Below are 14689 nucleotides of genomic sequence, written 5' to 3' on the forward strand. Positions count from 1 at the left end.
AGGAGTGAGAAAGGCTTTGTTTGTTTTCTGATTCACTGTCCTAATATTTTTTAAAAAGTAGCATTAGATATTATGTATGCCTTGCAACAGTCATCCTAAAATCCATGATGATAAATGGCCTGTTCCCAAGTGACTCTTAATTCCATGCCTTCTCATCCAAAAAATGCACTACCCTCCAAATACAAATATATAAACTCAGTCTGTTTTGCAGAAAATGGTAAAAACTGACATGTGGGCTCTTTTATTCCTTCCCTACTTTACAGGCAATCCTATCTCCATGTGGCTGTAAGCATGGGCTCCATCCCATCCTGAACTTGCAGCTCCCTTCTGACCTCTATTTTGTCTTCTTTTACAGTTGTGCATCATATCAAGCGCCACAATATTGTTCTTAAAAGAGAACTGGGAGAAGGAGCCTTTGGGAAAGTCTTTCTGGCGGAATGCTATAACCTGTGTCCTGAGCAGGGCAAGATCTTGGTGGCAGTGAAGGTAAAAGAGTCTAGGGTTGCCATTATTAATTCATGGTTGCATCTAATGCTGTTTTATTTGTAAATGATCATGTTTGCCTATTCCATAATCCAGTGTAACTGTTCTGAACATGTAGAAGAGTTCACAAGGCTAATGGAGTGTTAAGAGAATTTGGTATTTGATCTTGCTGTGGATTATAAAAGGAGACCTGAATCATATAAGGAAAGGGAGGAAACAAATTGCATCACGAGGGGGCAAAATCTTTCATGGTCTGTCTGAAGAACAGTTAGTGAAAAATAATGCCTAGGTTATTAAAAATGCATGTGATATATATGCGTGTCTAAAAAATGATCTGTTACTAGCTAAGTGAATAGGTTATGTGTATAATTGCTAGGCAAAGATCAGCTTTCTGTTTCAGGACTGTGCCATTCTTTTAGTCAGCAACTGAAATTGTCTGTGGGTAGTTTTCATTAGTATAGCTTGGAGACCAAGCCTTCTTCTCTGCACAAAGCCCTATTTTTCTCCCAAAATTCAAGAACTGAGGTTAGCTGTTGGCCTTAGCTGTGGATGTAGCTAGAAAACAGTATTGGTGAAACTGCACTCTCAGAGTTTGAAAACTTTCCCTGAAAACACTCTTTTATGTCCATCTGTAGCGTTCTGCCAAAACCAAACGAGGTGTCCAGCACTTGAAATATCTCATTAAGTTCAGGGGGAATAGATGTCCAGAATTTGGGATATGCCAAGTGACCAGAAAATAATTTTATCTGACAGGTCACAATTAGGCAACCATGTGTGCATTTTGGAGGAAACCACAAAGTAAAAGAAATCATGTAGATCACCTTTTTGAATTTGGTAACAAGAAATAGAGTCTTGAATCTGACAATGGAAGAACATGAAGGGAGAATAGTCTTGTAGAGTGCTCCATCAAATATAGGTTTTTGGGTTTGCCAAGGTTATAAGCTTTTCAATACTTGGAGTAGTTCAGTCATGTTGACTGATGAGAAAAAAAATTAAGCCATGAAGGGATATAGCATAGACAGAAAAAAGCAAGAGATAGGAGGTGACAAAACTAGATCTGCATTAATTTTTTGTTGTATTTTAGTGGTTTCAATGGAAATGGTCTTTCCTCTATCACTTTAGGGAACTGCTTGATTAAAGCAAAACTAAAGTATTTCCATTTACTTGTTCCTTTTGAAAGTCCTGTCTAAATGGAGCCTAGCACTTTTGTTGTTAAATGGTGTGCTGCACTTTCTGTCTGCTGCTCATTCTCAGTGTAAATCAAATGGAAGAGTATTCAGCCTTTAAAGGTACATATGTCTCCATATGTAGACCTAGATGACAAATCTATGCATTTTCTGGGCAATTTCTCATATGATTTTGGTTTTTTATATATTTTTCTTATCAAATCCTCTCTTTACAGTGTCCTTAATAAGAATCTTGCAGGCAGCTGTGGGAAGAATTACCTCTGGGAACAGGTTATTCCCATTTTATGTTTCTGTCATTGGCTCTTAAAGATGTGACTCTAGCTGTGGTCACAGAGGAAATTTCTTGGTGAACTGAGCCAGTCAATACTGTCCTCACATAACTGAGGGGTTAATATCCTGATGCTTGTCTCTTTCACCGTGGTTACCAACTTCAGATAACAGGTATCCCTCAGCCAGAGAGGAGGTCGAGGGATGGAGCCTCCACTGGAGTACGGCTATCCTGCACTTCAGTGGAGGATGGTGTCTGGACTCCATTGCTGAGTCAGTAGTAGAGGAGCAGACCTGGGTTCCAGCAGCAATGAGCAGCTCCTCCTGACACACAACAACAGCTTTAGGGAGCTTCAGCACCATGGGTAAAACCAGAACACACCAATCACTATAAAATATATTTGGTGAGCCCCTGGGCATAGGTGCTTGCTGAATACTAAGGTGGTGCCAGGGAGATTTCAGCAGCAAGGAGGCACAGCCTCAACTGTGCAATGGGTGTCAGGTTGGCTAGTGGTCCCTGTCAGCTCCCTGTGCCTGCCAGTTGCTGGAAATCATCCGTGGCCCTGAGCATCCCTCCTTTGAACTCAACATGTTCCCTACTTATCAGTCAGCTGGTATCCAAAATGCTGAGGTTGCTGCAGCAAATTATTTAGGAGCTAAGAGGCCCAGAAAAATCTGCAAAGATAAAAAAGATCAGCCCTATCATAAAATACCAAAGAGTATGAGCTTTTGCTCCTTTCAAGAGGAGAAAGGCAATTTGTTTAAATTGGTTTTGATTAGTGTGAGGTTTTTGGAGATAACACAGAGTGCTTGGAAATACTTTCCGTAGGACAAAACCTGGGTTTTAGACTAGCATTGACCCCACAGCACATCATATCAGGCACTTTTAGAGAGCAGAGGGAGGAGGAAGGAAAAATTACTGTTTTCTTGAGGGCATTTGCTATGTTTGTTCAGGCCTGGCTCACTACTGTCTCCTCATAGGACTGAATCCCAGGCATAATCTCATGCTAGTGTGGCCTATCCAGAGCGGGAGGTGAGGTTGACAAGGCACAGGTTAGCAGCTGCCTCTGTCTCCCCCGGGAGGTTTTGCTCAGCTAGCAGACTGCTGTGTGTGTGAGATCAAAAACATTTCCAAGGCACCTGCACAGGAAAACCAAAGATTTCCAATTCTCTTCAGACCTTCAGTTCTGAGAAGACTCAAAACCACCCCTTCATTTCTTGAGGAGACATACCAGTCAGGTCTCGTATGTTGATGGGAAGCAGTAGCAATTATTTTGTAGGGGAAGGCTGAAACAGTAGAAAGTAATAGTAGTAGTCATGTAGCTGCCTTGAGAGTTTGGCTACCAAGTCCTGCTGATGTTGGTGACAGCCCCATGCTCCTGCTGCTGCTCTGATTGCCCATGAAGGCAGCTCTGCGGTGTCAGAGTGGCACAGGTGGTGTCAGACAGAGTGGTGTCGGAGCCCACACTCACTGCAGAGCACAGGGCTGCACAGACCACGTGGAGTGGCTGGAAAGCACATGTGATTGAATCTCAGATCTTACTTGGGAAAACCTCCTGTCAACTGGTGAAAGTGCTTTGTATGCAGAGCTTTGGCATTCTTGTCAGTAATGATAATAATAATTAATATGTCTTTCCTCTCTTTGTGCTCTTAGGGTTTTATTTTGGTTTTTTCTTTTTTTCTTGTACTGAGAACAAGCTAAATGCATTAGTCAATGTCATTTCTATGTAAATTCTACATACTTATTAATTTTTTTACCTTCCAGTCTCCTCCTTGCCTGACTGTGCCAGCTCTCTCTCATGCATTGTGTCTATTCTGTGCAATGCATGAAATAATGAAAAGGAGATTTTGCAATGGTGGGTGACAGAAATTCTAGTCAGCCCATGGTAGTAGAAACCCTGCATGAGTTTCACCTGAGTTTTAGACTTTTCTGCATTTTGCTGTTTGACAGAAAATGTGGAATTGCCATGGCAACTGCTCTGTCATATGATAATTTTGCTGTTTCTGTGAGATAAAAAGCATCCTCTCAAATATACAATATGCCATCCTCACAGGACAGAGCTGTCAGCATTTTTACTGTCTTTCCAGGGAAAGAGCCTGCTGGAAAGAGGATCAGCCTCTGCTTCTCCCTGGCAGTTTTTTTCCAGATTGCTATAATTTTAAAATGCATTTTGTATTAATTGTTTTTCTAATTCTGTTATTGAGAATAATTACAGTCCAATTTCTTCATATATGAAACTACCAGAGGAAACGCAAGGGACAACAGAATTATTACAAGTGATTTCAGTATATGTAAGATACACTGGACTGTGGGTTGTTGCCTGCATCATGTTAAAGCATCATCCCAGAGCCTGAAAGTATTGGAAAACACTTCAATTCCAGCCCTCGCTCAGTTCAGATGTGATTGTGTGCAGCCCATAGTGGGAAGCAAATTTGATGTCCAGTGGGAAGCTGTGTATACTAATATATTGTGGCTAGTGAAGCCTTGATGAAGCAATATCCTTGTTGGATCATTGGCAAAGCTTGTGGAAAAAAGGATTCTGAGCCTGAAGGTATGTTAAGATTCAGAAGTACATTCCTCAGAGAAGGGACATGTAAAGCATGAGTGCCTTCTCTTGCTTCTAGGTTCCACAGAGGCTGAAATCGACAGATAAAAGTCCCTGAACTTGGAAGACAGCAATCCATGCTGCCCTAGTCCTTGTCCCCCCATCTGAATTTTAGTATGGTAGCTATTCAGTTTTCAGGACCCAGGACTGGCGTATCACAAGTAAAAGATGTGTTTTTTCCAACAGTCACCTTCTAGCCTCTTCTTCACACATGCACACATATAATACTAGAAAAGTGGACAGAATTGTCCCTGTTGAACAAAAGCTTGAACAAACCATGACAACTGCTGCTAAATCTCAGTTTGTTGGCAGAACAATTGGACAGTATCAGCTTACTCTGTTTCTGTTCTGGTGAGTGTAGCTGGTCTCATGCTCTACATATTAATTCAGGTTAGAAAGTAAAGGGACTAGATGGCCAGAAAAAAGGCATCTTTAGTTAAAACATCACCACTACTTTTGTGTCTTATCTTCCATTGTATTAAACCTAGATATTGTTAAAATCCAGAGGTACAGAGCCCAGACAGCAGTTTCTGTGAAGAATAAATTGTGAATGTTAGTAACTTGCCATCTTTCTCTTGTGGTTTTAGAAAGATTTTTTGAATTAGTATAGCGAAGCACGGTACCTCTTGACTACAGAGACTATTAGTGGTTTATTGTCAATTATAATTATTCCTCATTTAATTGGGGTCAGAAGTTGCTTTTTTTTTTTTTTTTTTTTTTTAAATCAGAAGCTGCCTATGTGTGACAGTTAAATTAGTATTATTTCATTATACGACATTTAAGCTTCCTATTTGATTCAGTGACGTCCCAGAATTTCTCTGTGCACCCGCTTTCCTCCATGTCTATCACTTTTGGATTTGACCTCCAGTTACTTACACATATGCCTGATCTTAGTCATGTGAGTAGATTTACAGAATTTCAAAGAAGTTTTTGGCTGAAATCTTAGGTTATTCTGGTCCAGGGACATTTGTATAAATCTACCTAAGGGACTAACATCAGCAGTACATGAAGAATGCATCCACAATAACACCATGTATTTTAAACAAGCAGAGTTTTATTTTAAAGAAAAAACAAGAAAGGTAAATACCAGCAGGATACTAGGGGTTGCTTGAGTTAAATGCTCAAGGATACAAACCAGCTGTGTACTAGTATATTTCTGGGATGAGATCAGTTTATTTGTTCTGTGTTTGGAAAACACTTGTCACAGCAAGAGCATGAGTATTCATACATTCTCTTACAAGAAAACTGTTTGTTTGGAACAACATGTGGCAGGAGAATTAAAATTGTACTGCCATTATTTAATTGCACTTCAGATCACATCTGCATTTCTAAAATACTTATTTAGAAAGTACTTCCTCCATCCACCATGCTGTACTGTGTCCTTATCTTACCCTTACAGGGCTATCCCACATATTTCCTACCTTCTGTGAACATCTGTCCTTCCTTATATTTTCATTTTCTTCACCAGACACTGAAAGATGCCAGTGATAATGCCCGCAAGGACTTCCACCGTGAGGCAGAACTGCTGACTAACCTGCAACATGAGCACATTGTCAAATTCTATGGTGTCTGTGTTGAGGGTGATCCACTCATCATGGTCTTTGAGTATATGAAGCATGGAGATCTTAACAAATTCCTCAGGTAAATCCATGAACATGTGTTGTGATCCTGAGCCAAAAGTGGGCAGAAAAGGTAGCTGTTACTGGTACTTAGTGTGAAATTAATAGCTACCACTGGAAAAAGCAGACACCTAGGAAAACAAATTGTAAGACTCTTGGTTTTTGTACCAGGATGTGGGGCTCTGTTTCTTTGACTGTTTGTAAGTACCATTAAATCAAGCCTTGTACCAAAGAAATATTGTTTCCAGTATATTTCCATGTATTCTGAAATGTTTGGTTATAAATCCTACAGTAGGAATGATTTTCTTACAGGCTTTCTGGTAGCACTTGAAAAATCCCACTCAACACCTATTGCTATCTGTAGGTGTCAGAGCTTCTGAAGACTAACCCCTTTTCTCTTCCCTCTTCTCAGTGTTTTGAAAAGGCCGCTATAAATCTGCAGCAAGAAAACTGTGAGCTATGGAAATTTCTGTGAATTGGAAAATGCTACACTTTGGGGTCCAGATTAGGGCTCTATCTCATAAAGCTGTTCAGGAATGTGCATAGGAAATTGAAATTTGTCGGTAGAGCAATTATAAATAAATAGATGATACATAAGGTTCGCAATAATAGGTAACCCATGATCCAGGAAGTTATGAACAGAGGCCTCATGTATGTGCCATTTCTACCTGCACTTTTTGACATAAAAATAAACAGTTAAGAGATGTCATTTGCTCTATGTTAAAAACATAAGAAATGTTCTTTCAATGTCTACTGTGTAATTTTATCAATAAATATCACAAAGATATTTCAACATACAGAGGTCTTTCCTGCTAAAGAGAGCAAGGGGTACCACCATTTTGGAATATATCTCTAACAAAGCTGTAAAATAATCAAAATAGATGTCTCATTAAATGGATTAATATTTTCTATACAACTGAAATGACTATGATTGCTAATGCTGCTATTTATGCATTTTCTGATAGCTTATGTGAAATGAGTTTGCTGTCTTTTTACCACCTCTTGAAAGAGTAGCCACACCATAAAACAAATGACATCAACTAGCATCCCCCCTTATTGGCAGGGCTAATAGGTTTGACAGAGAAACTTGTATCTGAACTAGAGCTGCAGAACAAACACTACTATTCTTCCCAGAATGGTTGTCTCTCTGGCAAAGGACTTAAGTATATTTTAGAATTAAGGGCATTTATGTTTGTCTGCTTGGTTTTCTGCTGTGAATCAGGAGAGAACTACTGTTTCCCTAGCTGCCATCCTAGTACATTTTCAGAACACTGAATTTCCATTAGAAGAAGCCAGATTCTCAGTTGATGAGAAATAATTTCTTACTCCATAAGAATTGCTTATTATGCCTGATTCTTTTTGATTGGCTTTTTCTTACATTGTAACTCTGATTTTGAATTATTGTACAGAAAAGTATTTTAGCAGACAATATATTTCCTACTGTAAGGCCTTCACTTTTAAAAAAGCTATTAATCAGCCCTTGTCCTTGGAACATAAAATGATTATGCTGGGACAAGCTATTAAACCTAAGCTCCAATTTGTCATTCCTCTCACATTTTCTGCAGCTTGTGCTGCAGACCAGAGGTTCACAGCAAAGTGGTCTGTTCCATATTTCTTACCCTGCAGCGCCACCAAAGGCTGCTGGGGAAAAATTGATCTGAAAATTTAACCAAAATGAGCCGGGCTGCCTGCATGCAGCTGAAGCCTGTTCAAATCTAGGACTAAAGCTGTAAACTCGTGCCTGCCCAGGGCTTGGTCTGTGGACCAGTGGATGATGTGGCTGCAGAGAATACCTGTCGATATCCCTGGCTATTGCAGACACTGAAAATCACCTCATTTTTGGCCGGCATCGAGCGGACAAGCTGGAATGTTAGGAATAATCTGCAAATTCCTTTAGATACAGACCATGTCCTCAGGGAAACTAGCAGAAGATAGATGAAAAGTTCTTTAATTTAGCAGCTCAGAGATTTGTGTCTGAGAACACTTATTAACAAAATCCGTGCATGGATAAAGGTACAGAAGTTTTCAATAGGAATTTGCTAGTGAGTTTTGGGTGGATATTTCATGTCCTCCCATTTATTCCTGCCCCCAATCAACCTAGATCAGATAAATGGCTGCCTGTGCATACCCTGTGGCAGAAAGTTGCTTTGCCTGGTACCAGATAGAGTCCCATCAATGCTACACACCCTCCTTCATTTCTTCCTCACATCTGTCACTTTGCTCATGAAATTCTTCCCTTGGGGCAATTTTAATATCATATTTCTAATTGGTAGTGTCAGATTTGATCTCACAGATTTTGATTAATTTGAAAATCTTTCCCAAACTCCTGTGCCCTTACCCTAGAGAAAAATTAAGGCCTCACCTCTATTGAGGAGAGAAGAGAAGAGGTGGTCTCTTTGAAAGAATAGTTTTCAGGATTGGAATAAAAAAAAAGGGCTTCTGAAAATACAGAAAAATAGAATGGATGGAAAAGCATATTTAGAACATTATAAAATCTATCAGATAAGTAGTGATTGCCAGATTACCTCATTGATTGGATAGGATTAGCTAGTAATTCTTCCTGCAAACATTGTTCATATGAATGTTTATATCTGTATCTTCAAGGTTCTAGGATGTACCGGCATACCAGGGCTCACATAGTTAAGATGGTAAAGCTCATGTGACTCAGTATTTCGCTGGGCTTTCCTAATGCAACATATCTCTGGTTTTGATGAAGTGCATCCAAATATTCTCATTAATCAGTTGATTGTTGCTTCTTAGGGACTTGCTAGGTTTTGAAAACCTCATATTTCTGAAGACTTTTGTTTTTCCAAATAGCGTACCTTTTGTGTCTTCTTCCTATTGTCAAGGGTTCCTGTCTCAGGCAGGACTCACCCTTGGTGATGAAATATGCAAAAGTTCTTTCCTGCTGTGCATTTGGATAGGAAATTAGAAGTATAAGTTTAAAATTGCTGCCCTTGTTTCTCAAATGGAGAAGGAAGTTAGCTCTTTCTTGTTTAAGAAAAGATGGAAGTGTCAATGGCCTGTATCCCTGCAGAAATCAAGGAATGCCAGTCACAGGAAAAGTGATGCTATGCATGCCACTTCATTGACTTTCCCTCAACTGTTTTTCAGTCTTACAGAGTGATAAGATTTTCCCTTGGTTCCCAAGCAGGTTCATTTGTCAGCCTTTCTCCAGAAAAGATTACTAGAATGGAACAGGAGAAAGGCGATGCTTTCTGACAGATGGGCGCTATTGTGAACACATGTGCCTTATTTCCTTGAGTAATATATACCCTGTTTGTAGTGCTCTTCAGATCACCTATCCTTCATCAATAAATGAAAACAGTAAATGAGAAAAGCCAAGACAAAAAATTTTCACTATTTTTATAGGGCTGACACTCACTAATGCCTTTCACTTCACCACCTCACAAGTGGCCTATCAGTTTATCAGATTGTGTTTTGGTGCAGGGCGCATGGACCAGATGCAGGACTGATGGCAGAAGGCAACCGTCCTGCTGAGCTGACCCAATCCCAGATGCTTCACATTGCCCAGCAGATTGCTTCTGGTATGGTTTACCTGGCATCACAGCACTTTGTGCATCGGGATCTTGCTACCCGGAATTGTCTGGTCGGTGAAAACCTACTGGTGAAGATTGGGGATTTTGGGATGTCTAGAGATGTGTACAGCACAGACTACTATCGGGTAAGTGAACTGCTGTAACAAGTAATAAGCTAGGTCTTGTTTAATCCTCTTACCACATTGGTGTGACTGACCTGCTTTTATACTTAACCATCTGTCTGTCAGGTAATTTAGAGCCTGGCATATGGAGAACCTAGTTCTGAATTTAAAGGTTTTGGTAAACTTGGACAGTTAATCAGAGTAGTCTGTCATGTTTTGTTGTTTATATATGTTGGGTTTAGATTCTAAATCACAGAAAGGTCTTTTTCTCTGGGCAAAAATTTTGTACATTTGTTTGGCATAAGTGAAAAAGAAACAACAGATAAAAAGGGTAATCAAATTTGGCCCAACACTTTGAAGCTATTAAAATATGTTCTTATATACTGCTAAGAAAAATGGAAATGGTAACTTTGGGAAGCAGTTGTATAATGAACCAGTTAAATAGAGGAAAAATAAGTACTAGGCAGCAGCAGTGACTAGTTACTTTACTCAGTAAGAGATTAGGTAAGAAGTTTGTTATACTGAGCACCCAAAAGCTTTTCCTGCGTTGAACCAGGGCTTTAGTCCTACTTCTTAATGTTGAAGAGCTGTTTTGCAGAGGACAAGAGTAGCCCATTGCTCTTTTCATTCTGACTGTTTTTCCTGAGCTTGGCTGCCATAAGGCGCGATCTGAATTTTGCAAAGGCTTTCTAAGATTGCTGGGCTAAACAAACTGAGTGCATTAATGCTGTTGTTGATGCAGTCTTTGTACTATGTGGTAAGTCATGTAGTTGACACCATTTGCTGTTTGCTATCACATTTGTAGTTTCATGATTGGAACTGAACCTGCTTGTGGCTTGGGGAAGGCAATCCATGACCAAGCTGATAATTTACAAACCCTAGAGTTAGTCCTGTAAGGTAATCTCATCCTCCTTAAGCACATGTTTTGTATCTGCCTCTCTACTCCATATTTCTTATTCCTTTTTCATTATTACTTTCTTAGCCAGTCAATTTGGATTGTGTTATTAAAAGTAAGTGTCACCTCACCATCAGTATTGGTGGGATGCCTGGGAAGAGATTGTCTCCATATCTGGCTAAGGCTGGACAGGGTAGATGATGCTACACTTTTGAAAATTATTGTTGAATGCTGATTCACTTAAAAGCTCATAAGGTACTATTAATTTACAGTTTACTTAACTGTAAATATTCACTGTTAATTTTCTTTCCTTTCAAAGACAAACCTAGTATTTAGTAAACATATCCACATTCCTCTTATATATTGTTATTTTGGAAACTGGCACTCTGAATTATCTGATCAACGAAAAACAAGCACTGACTGCACTTCAGACCTTAAAAAAATATACAGGATGGTAATGACTTTCTTTGTGTTTTAAAGGACACCCATGAGCAGAGGCTAAGTTTTCTTGATTTTGCACCTGATTTTGCATATTGCAGTTTTGCACCACGTGTTGGGACTGAAGTTGTGTCTCTGTTCCGTACTTCAGTGTTTACCATGTTAGTCGTTACATTTAAGAATGAATATATATGCAAGACAGTACATGTTTCCAAAGGTTGTTACAGTCAGAGACAACATTTTGGAACATATACTTTGCTTGTTTCTGGGAAAAAAAAGTAACTCCCCCTGCTGCATAAAAGCTACCTGCAAAAGGGGATAGAAGCTCAGTAGTCATATGGCCTTCCTGGAGACAGCTGAGGCTTGGCTCATGCACGTGATGGTGCACGGACTCTGGCATCAGTGTACCTGATCACGCACATCTGGGTTTAATCCTCGAGTCTTGCACATGAGTACTCAAGCAAAGCTTCTACCCACTGAAACACAAATTTAGAAAAACTCCCATGACCCAGACAAAGCAGGAGTTCAGGACATCCTGGGTAACCTGGATAGTCTTTGGGCTGAAGGATCTCTGAAAGGATCTCATTTAAGAGGTACATTGTATTTCCCTCTGTCCCTCATAATAGAATCATTCTCTTCTTTCCTCCTTCTCTCCCTTATCTTCACTTATTTTCGAGGTGAAGGAGGGCAGTCTGGGAGGCCCAGGGAGTAACAAAGCAGGAGGTAGTAGTGTGAAGAGGGTACAATCATTGATGTGAGAGAGGGAACAAATAAGGTGGGAAAGATAATTGTGAGAGGTGTTAGTGAAAGACAGAAATGCAAATGAAGAGAGAAAGAGGTAAACAAGTGTCAAAGGGGATGGTGTAAAATAACATAGCCCCATCCAAACTGGTAGTGTAAACTTGCAGAGGGATGGGTGGATATGAAACTTCAAGTTGGGAAGTTGCTTGTTCTACACAGTAAGAAGAACGAGAAGGATAGCTTCTCGGGCGCCTCATGTTCCAGTTGGTTTCTAATTAGTGCAGAGGAGGGATAGAGCCACAGCCTACCATGTCACCATATTTTGCAGCTGATAAATTTTGAAGTTCCAGTTGAGCCTGTGAAGTTTTGGCCTGCCATTTCTGAGACATATGTGGGCCAATCAGAAGATGGTCATGAAAAAATCAAGGCAATGATGAATTCCCAGAGGGTTGCCTGGAGAATTGCATCCTTGGCAGGCCTAAGTCAATGATAACACTGGAATAGCACTGACGTACCATAGCTAATTGCTTATAGCAGGCTAAGTTTTTTAACTGGTCAAGCTTAAACACTCACAGAGAAGCAAATCATCCCCAACCCTGACAGCTTTATCTGATGCTCATTGGAGGGATTTACACAATTCCAAAAAGTTCTGCAAGAAACAGTTCGTCATTTGTGGGTTTTAATACACTGGAATTGGTTTTTTTTGTTTGTTTTTTGGAGCCTGCCACTCAGTCATGATGTTAGATTTGCCCAAGATGATTATTTATAGCTTGCTTCTGTAAGATAAGGATGATCCCAAGTCATTGTGCACTGTTAGATTTTTAATGACATTCTGCATTGAATCAGCTCAGCTGTTAAGAGATGCTTCAGGGAAGAGTGGGAGAGAAGTAACCCTTGGACTAGGAATACATATGATGTGTGGCCCTGATTGCACAAGCTTTCCTTTTTTCTCCCCCTTTCTTTTTCCTGTCTTTTTCATCATGCAGGGATCTTGAAAGTAGGGGAAGTCCTGATGTACATGCTAGCATCCAGTGTAACAGCAGTAGGGTTTGATAGTCAGACCCCAGGGACATGAAAAAACTGGGATGATTTTTCTTACCCCTAAGTGCTCTACACCCCAGGCCAAAGTTAAACAACTCTCAAGTAATTGGTTTGGTTTGTCAGCCAAACAGCTCTAGCAACACTGCTGAACTGCAATCCTTATAGCACAAAAGACTCTTTCACAAAGTTATTTACTTGGAGAGCTTAGGTCTCAAGTTTATTAGGGGCTTTTATTTGTTCTGTTGATAGCTGGGATTTGCTGTTTGATTTCCTGCCCCACAGGTCAGAGTTTCCTATCTTACTCTAAGATACCCAGGTAATTCTTTAATGTAGCTTTCAGTGTTTTTAAGTGCTGACACTGAAGCCTGGGAAGAACCACTTTGTTGTTCTTGCATTCAGGGATAATATATCAGGGCCTTTTTAGGTTTCCAGTTCATGTTTGCAAGTGATTGCTCAGTACTTGATCTTAAAATAATTTCAGCATTTCTTAATTATAAGCAAGAAGCTTGAAAAAAAGTAGAAGTCATCTTATCCCAGTACTTGGAAAAATTTAACATGGATATGCTTTAAATATCCAGCCTGGTCAGCCAACTACAGGCTTGAGCCAAGGTTTGGGATGAAACTGTGATCTCACCAGACTAAGCAAGAGCTTTGCCATTACCTTCATTAGGATCAGAGTTTCACCCTTCCCTACTTCTATGTTTGTCCAGTGCAGGACAGACATTCTGTTTCTTATTTAGATTTATGGAGCTCAGTTTTGTAATTCCTATTTAGCTATTGTATAACCTCCTTGCCTTTATGTAACAGCACAAGAACAGTGGAGAAAATGTGGACTCCTTTTTTCAGCTTGCACAAACCACTAAAAACTCTTTTGTCCTGGTGTGGTTTCCATCTTTCTTTAAGGCCCAATTTGCCCTAAAACTACAGAGAGGTTCACAAATTAGTTTCTTTCACTTCTGGCACATATCGGGCAGAAGACTAAGAGGATGTGTTTCATTATAAATTTCATTGACTCCATTTGTCTTTAAAATCTTCATATTTTGCACCATTTTGCTATTTAAAGAGAGCATAGGATATCAGATTGGAAGAAGAGACAGAGGTTACTGAGTCTAAGTCTTTCTTGAGGGAAGCCACAGAGTAGGTGTTAAGGGTAGGAGCAACAAGAACCTGATACCTCATCATGCTGCAGGGAAAACACCAACACTCACTAGTACTTTAGCCCCTTCTATATAAGACACCAAGCCCCATAAAAATTCTAGTCTGCCCGGGAAAAGGAGAATTTTTCAACAATGTCCTAAGCACCCAAAGAGAAGCTATGCTTGGCAAAATTTCCTGAGAGATCTTAAGAACTCAGTCTCACCTAAGACACAGCAAGATGTGAGAGCAATCCCCACCAGACATTTCTGTGAAAATTGCCTTCTGAACTGGCAAGCTGTAGAAAGCTATATGGGCCCAAGCCAGCTGCACCAGCGTGTGGCATACCTTGCTTTTGGTGATGCTCCTCAGAGCACATCTGGCCATGTTTCCTGTCCTCAGCACCTTAGAGCAGTGTGGGAACTGAAGATGATCCAGATTCAAATCAAACAACAAGAGGGAAAACAAAAAGGCAAGTCCTGAAGAATGACTTTAGTTGAACGAGTTAATAAGGTGCAGCCTGTAAAATGCTGACAGGCTTTTTCTCAAATACTTCTCAGGTGTAGAACTGGATAGCAGCAATCTTGTGTTTCTGAAGCCTGGATTTCTGACTCCTG

At 40.0% G+C, this 14689-nt stretch overlaps 1 protein-coding gene across 2 annotated transcripts in view; it reads left to right on the forward strand.

Moving 5' to 3' along the window:
- The window catches only part of NTRK2 (neurotrophic receptor tyrosine kinase 2), a 199018-nt gene that overhangs the window by 146666 nt on the left and 37663 nt on the right, over positions 1 to 14689 (forward strand). For both annotated transcript variants that reach the window (XM_063181050.1, XM_063181051.1), the window contains 3 exons: positions 356 to 486; positions 6012 to 6184; positions 9613 to 9847. In XM_063181050.1, the coding sequence (XP_063037120.1) occupies positions 356 to 486; positions 6012 to 6184; positions 9613 to 9847 (539 nt within the window). The remainder of the gene's footprint in view (positions 1 to 355; positions 487 to 6011; positions 6185 to 9612; positions 9848 to 14689) is intronic.

This window comes from Melospiza melodia, chromosome Z (assembly GCF_035770615.1).
Source record: "Melospiza melodia melodia isolate bMelMel2 chromosome Z, bMelMel2.pri, whole genome shotgun sequence".
Classification (NCBI taxonomy): Eukaryota; Metazoa; Chordata; class Aves; order Passeriformes; family Passerellidae; genus Melospiza; species Melospiza melodia.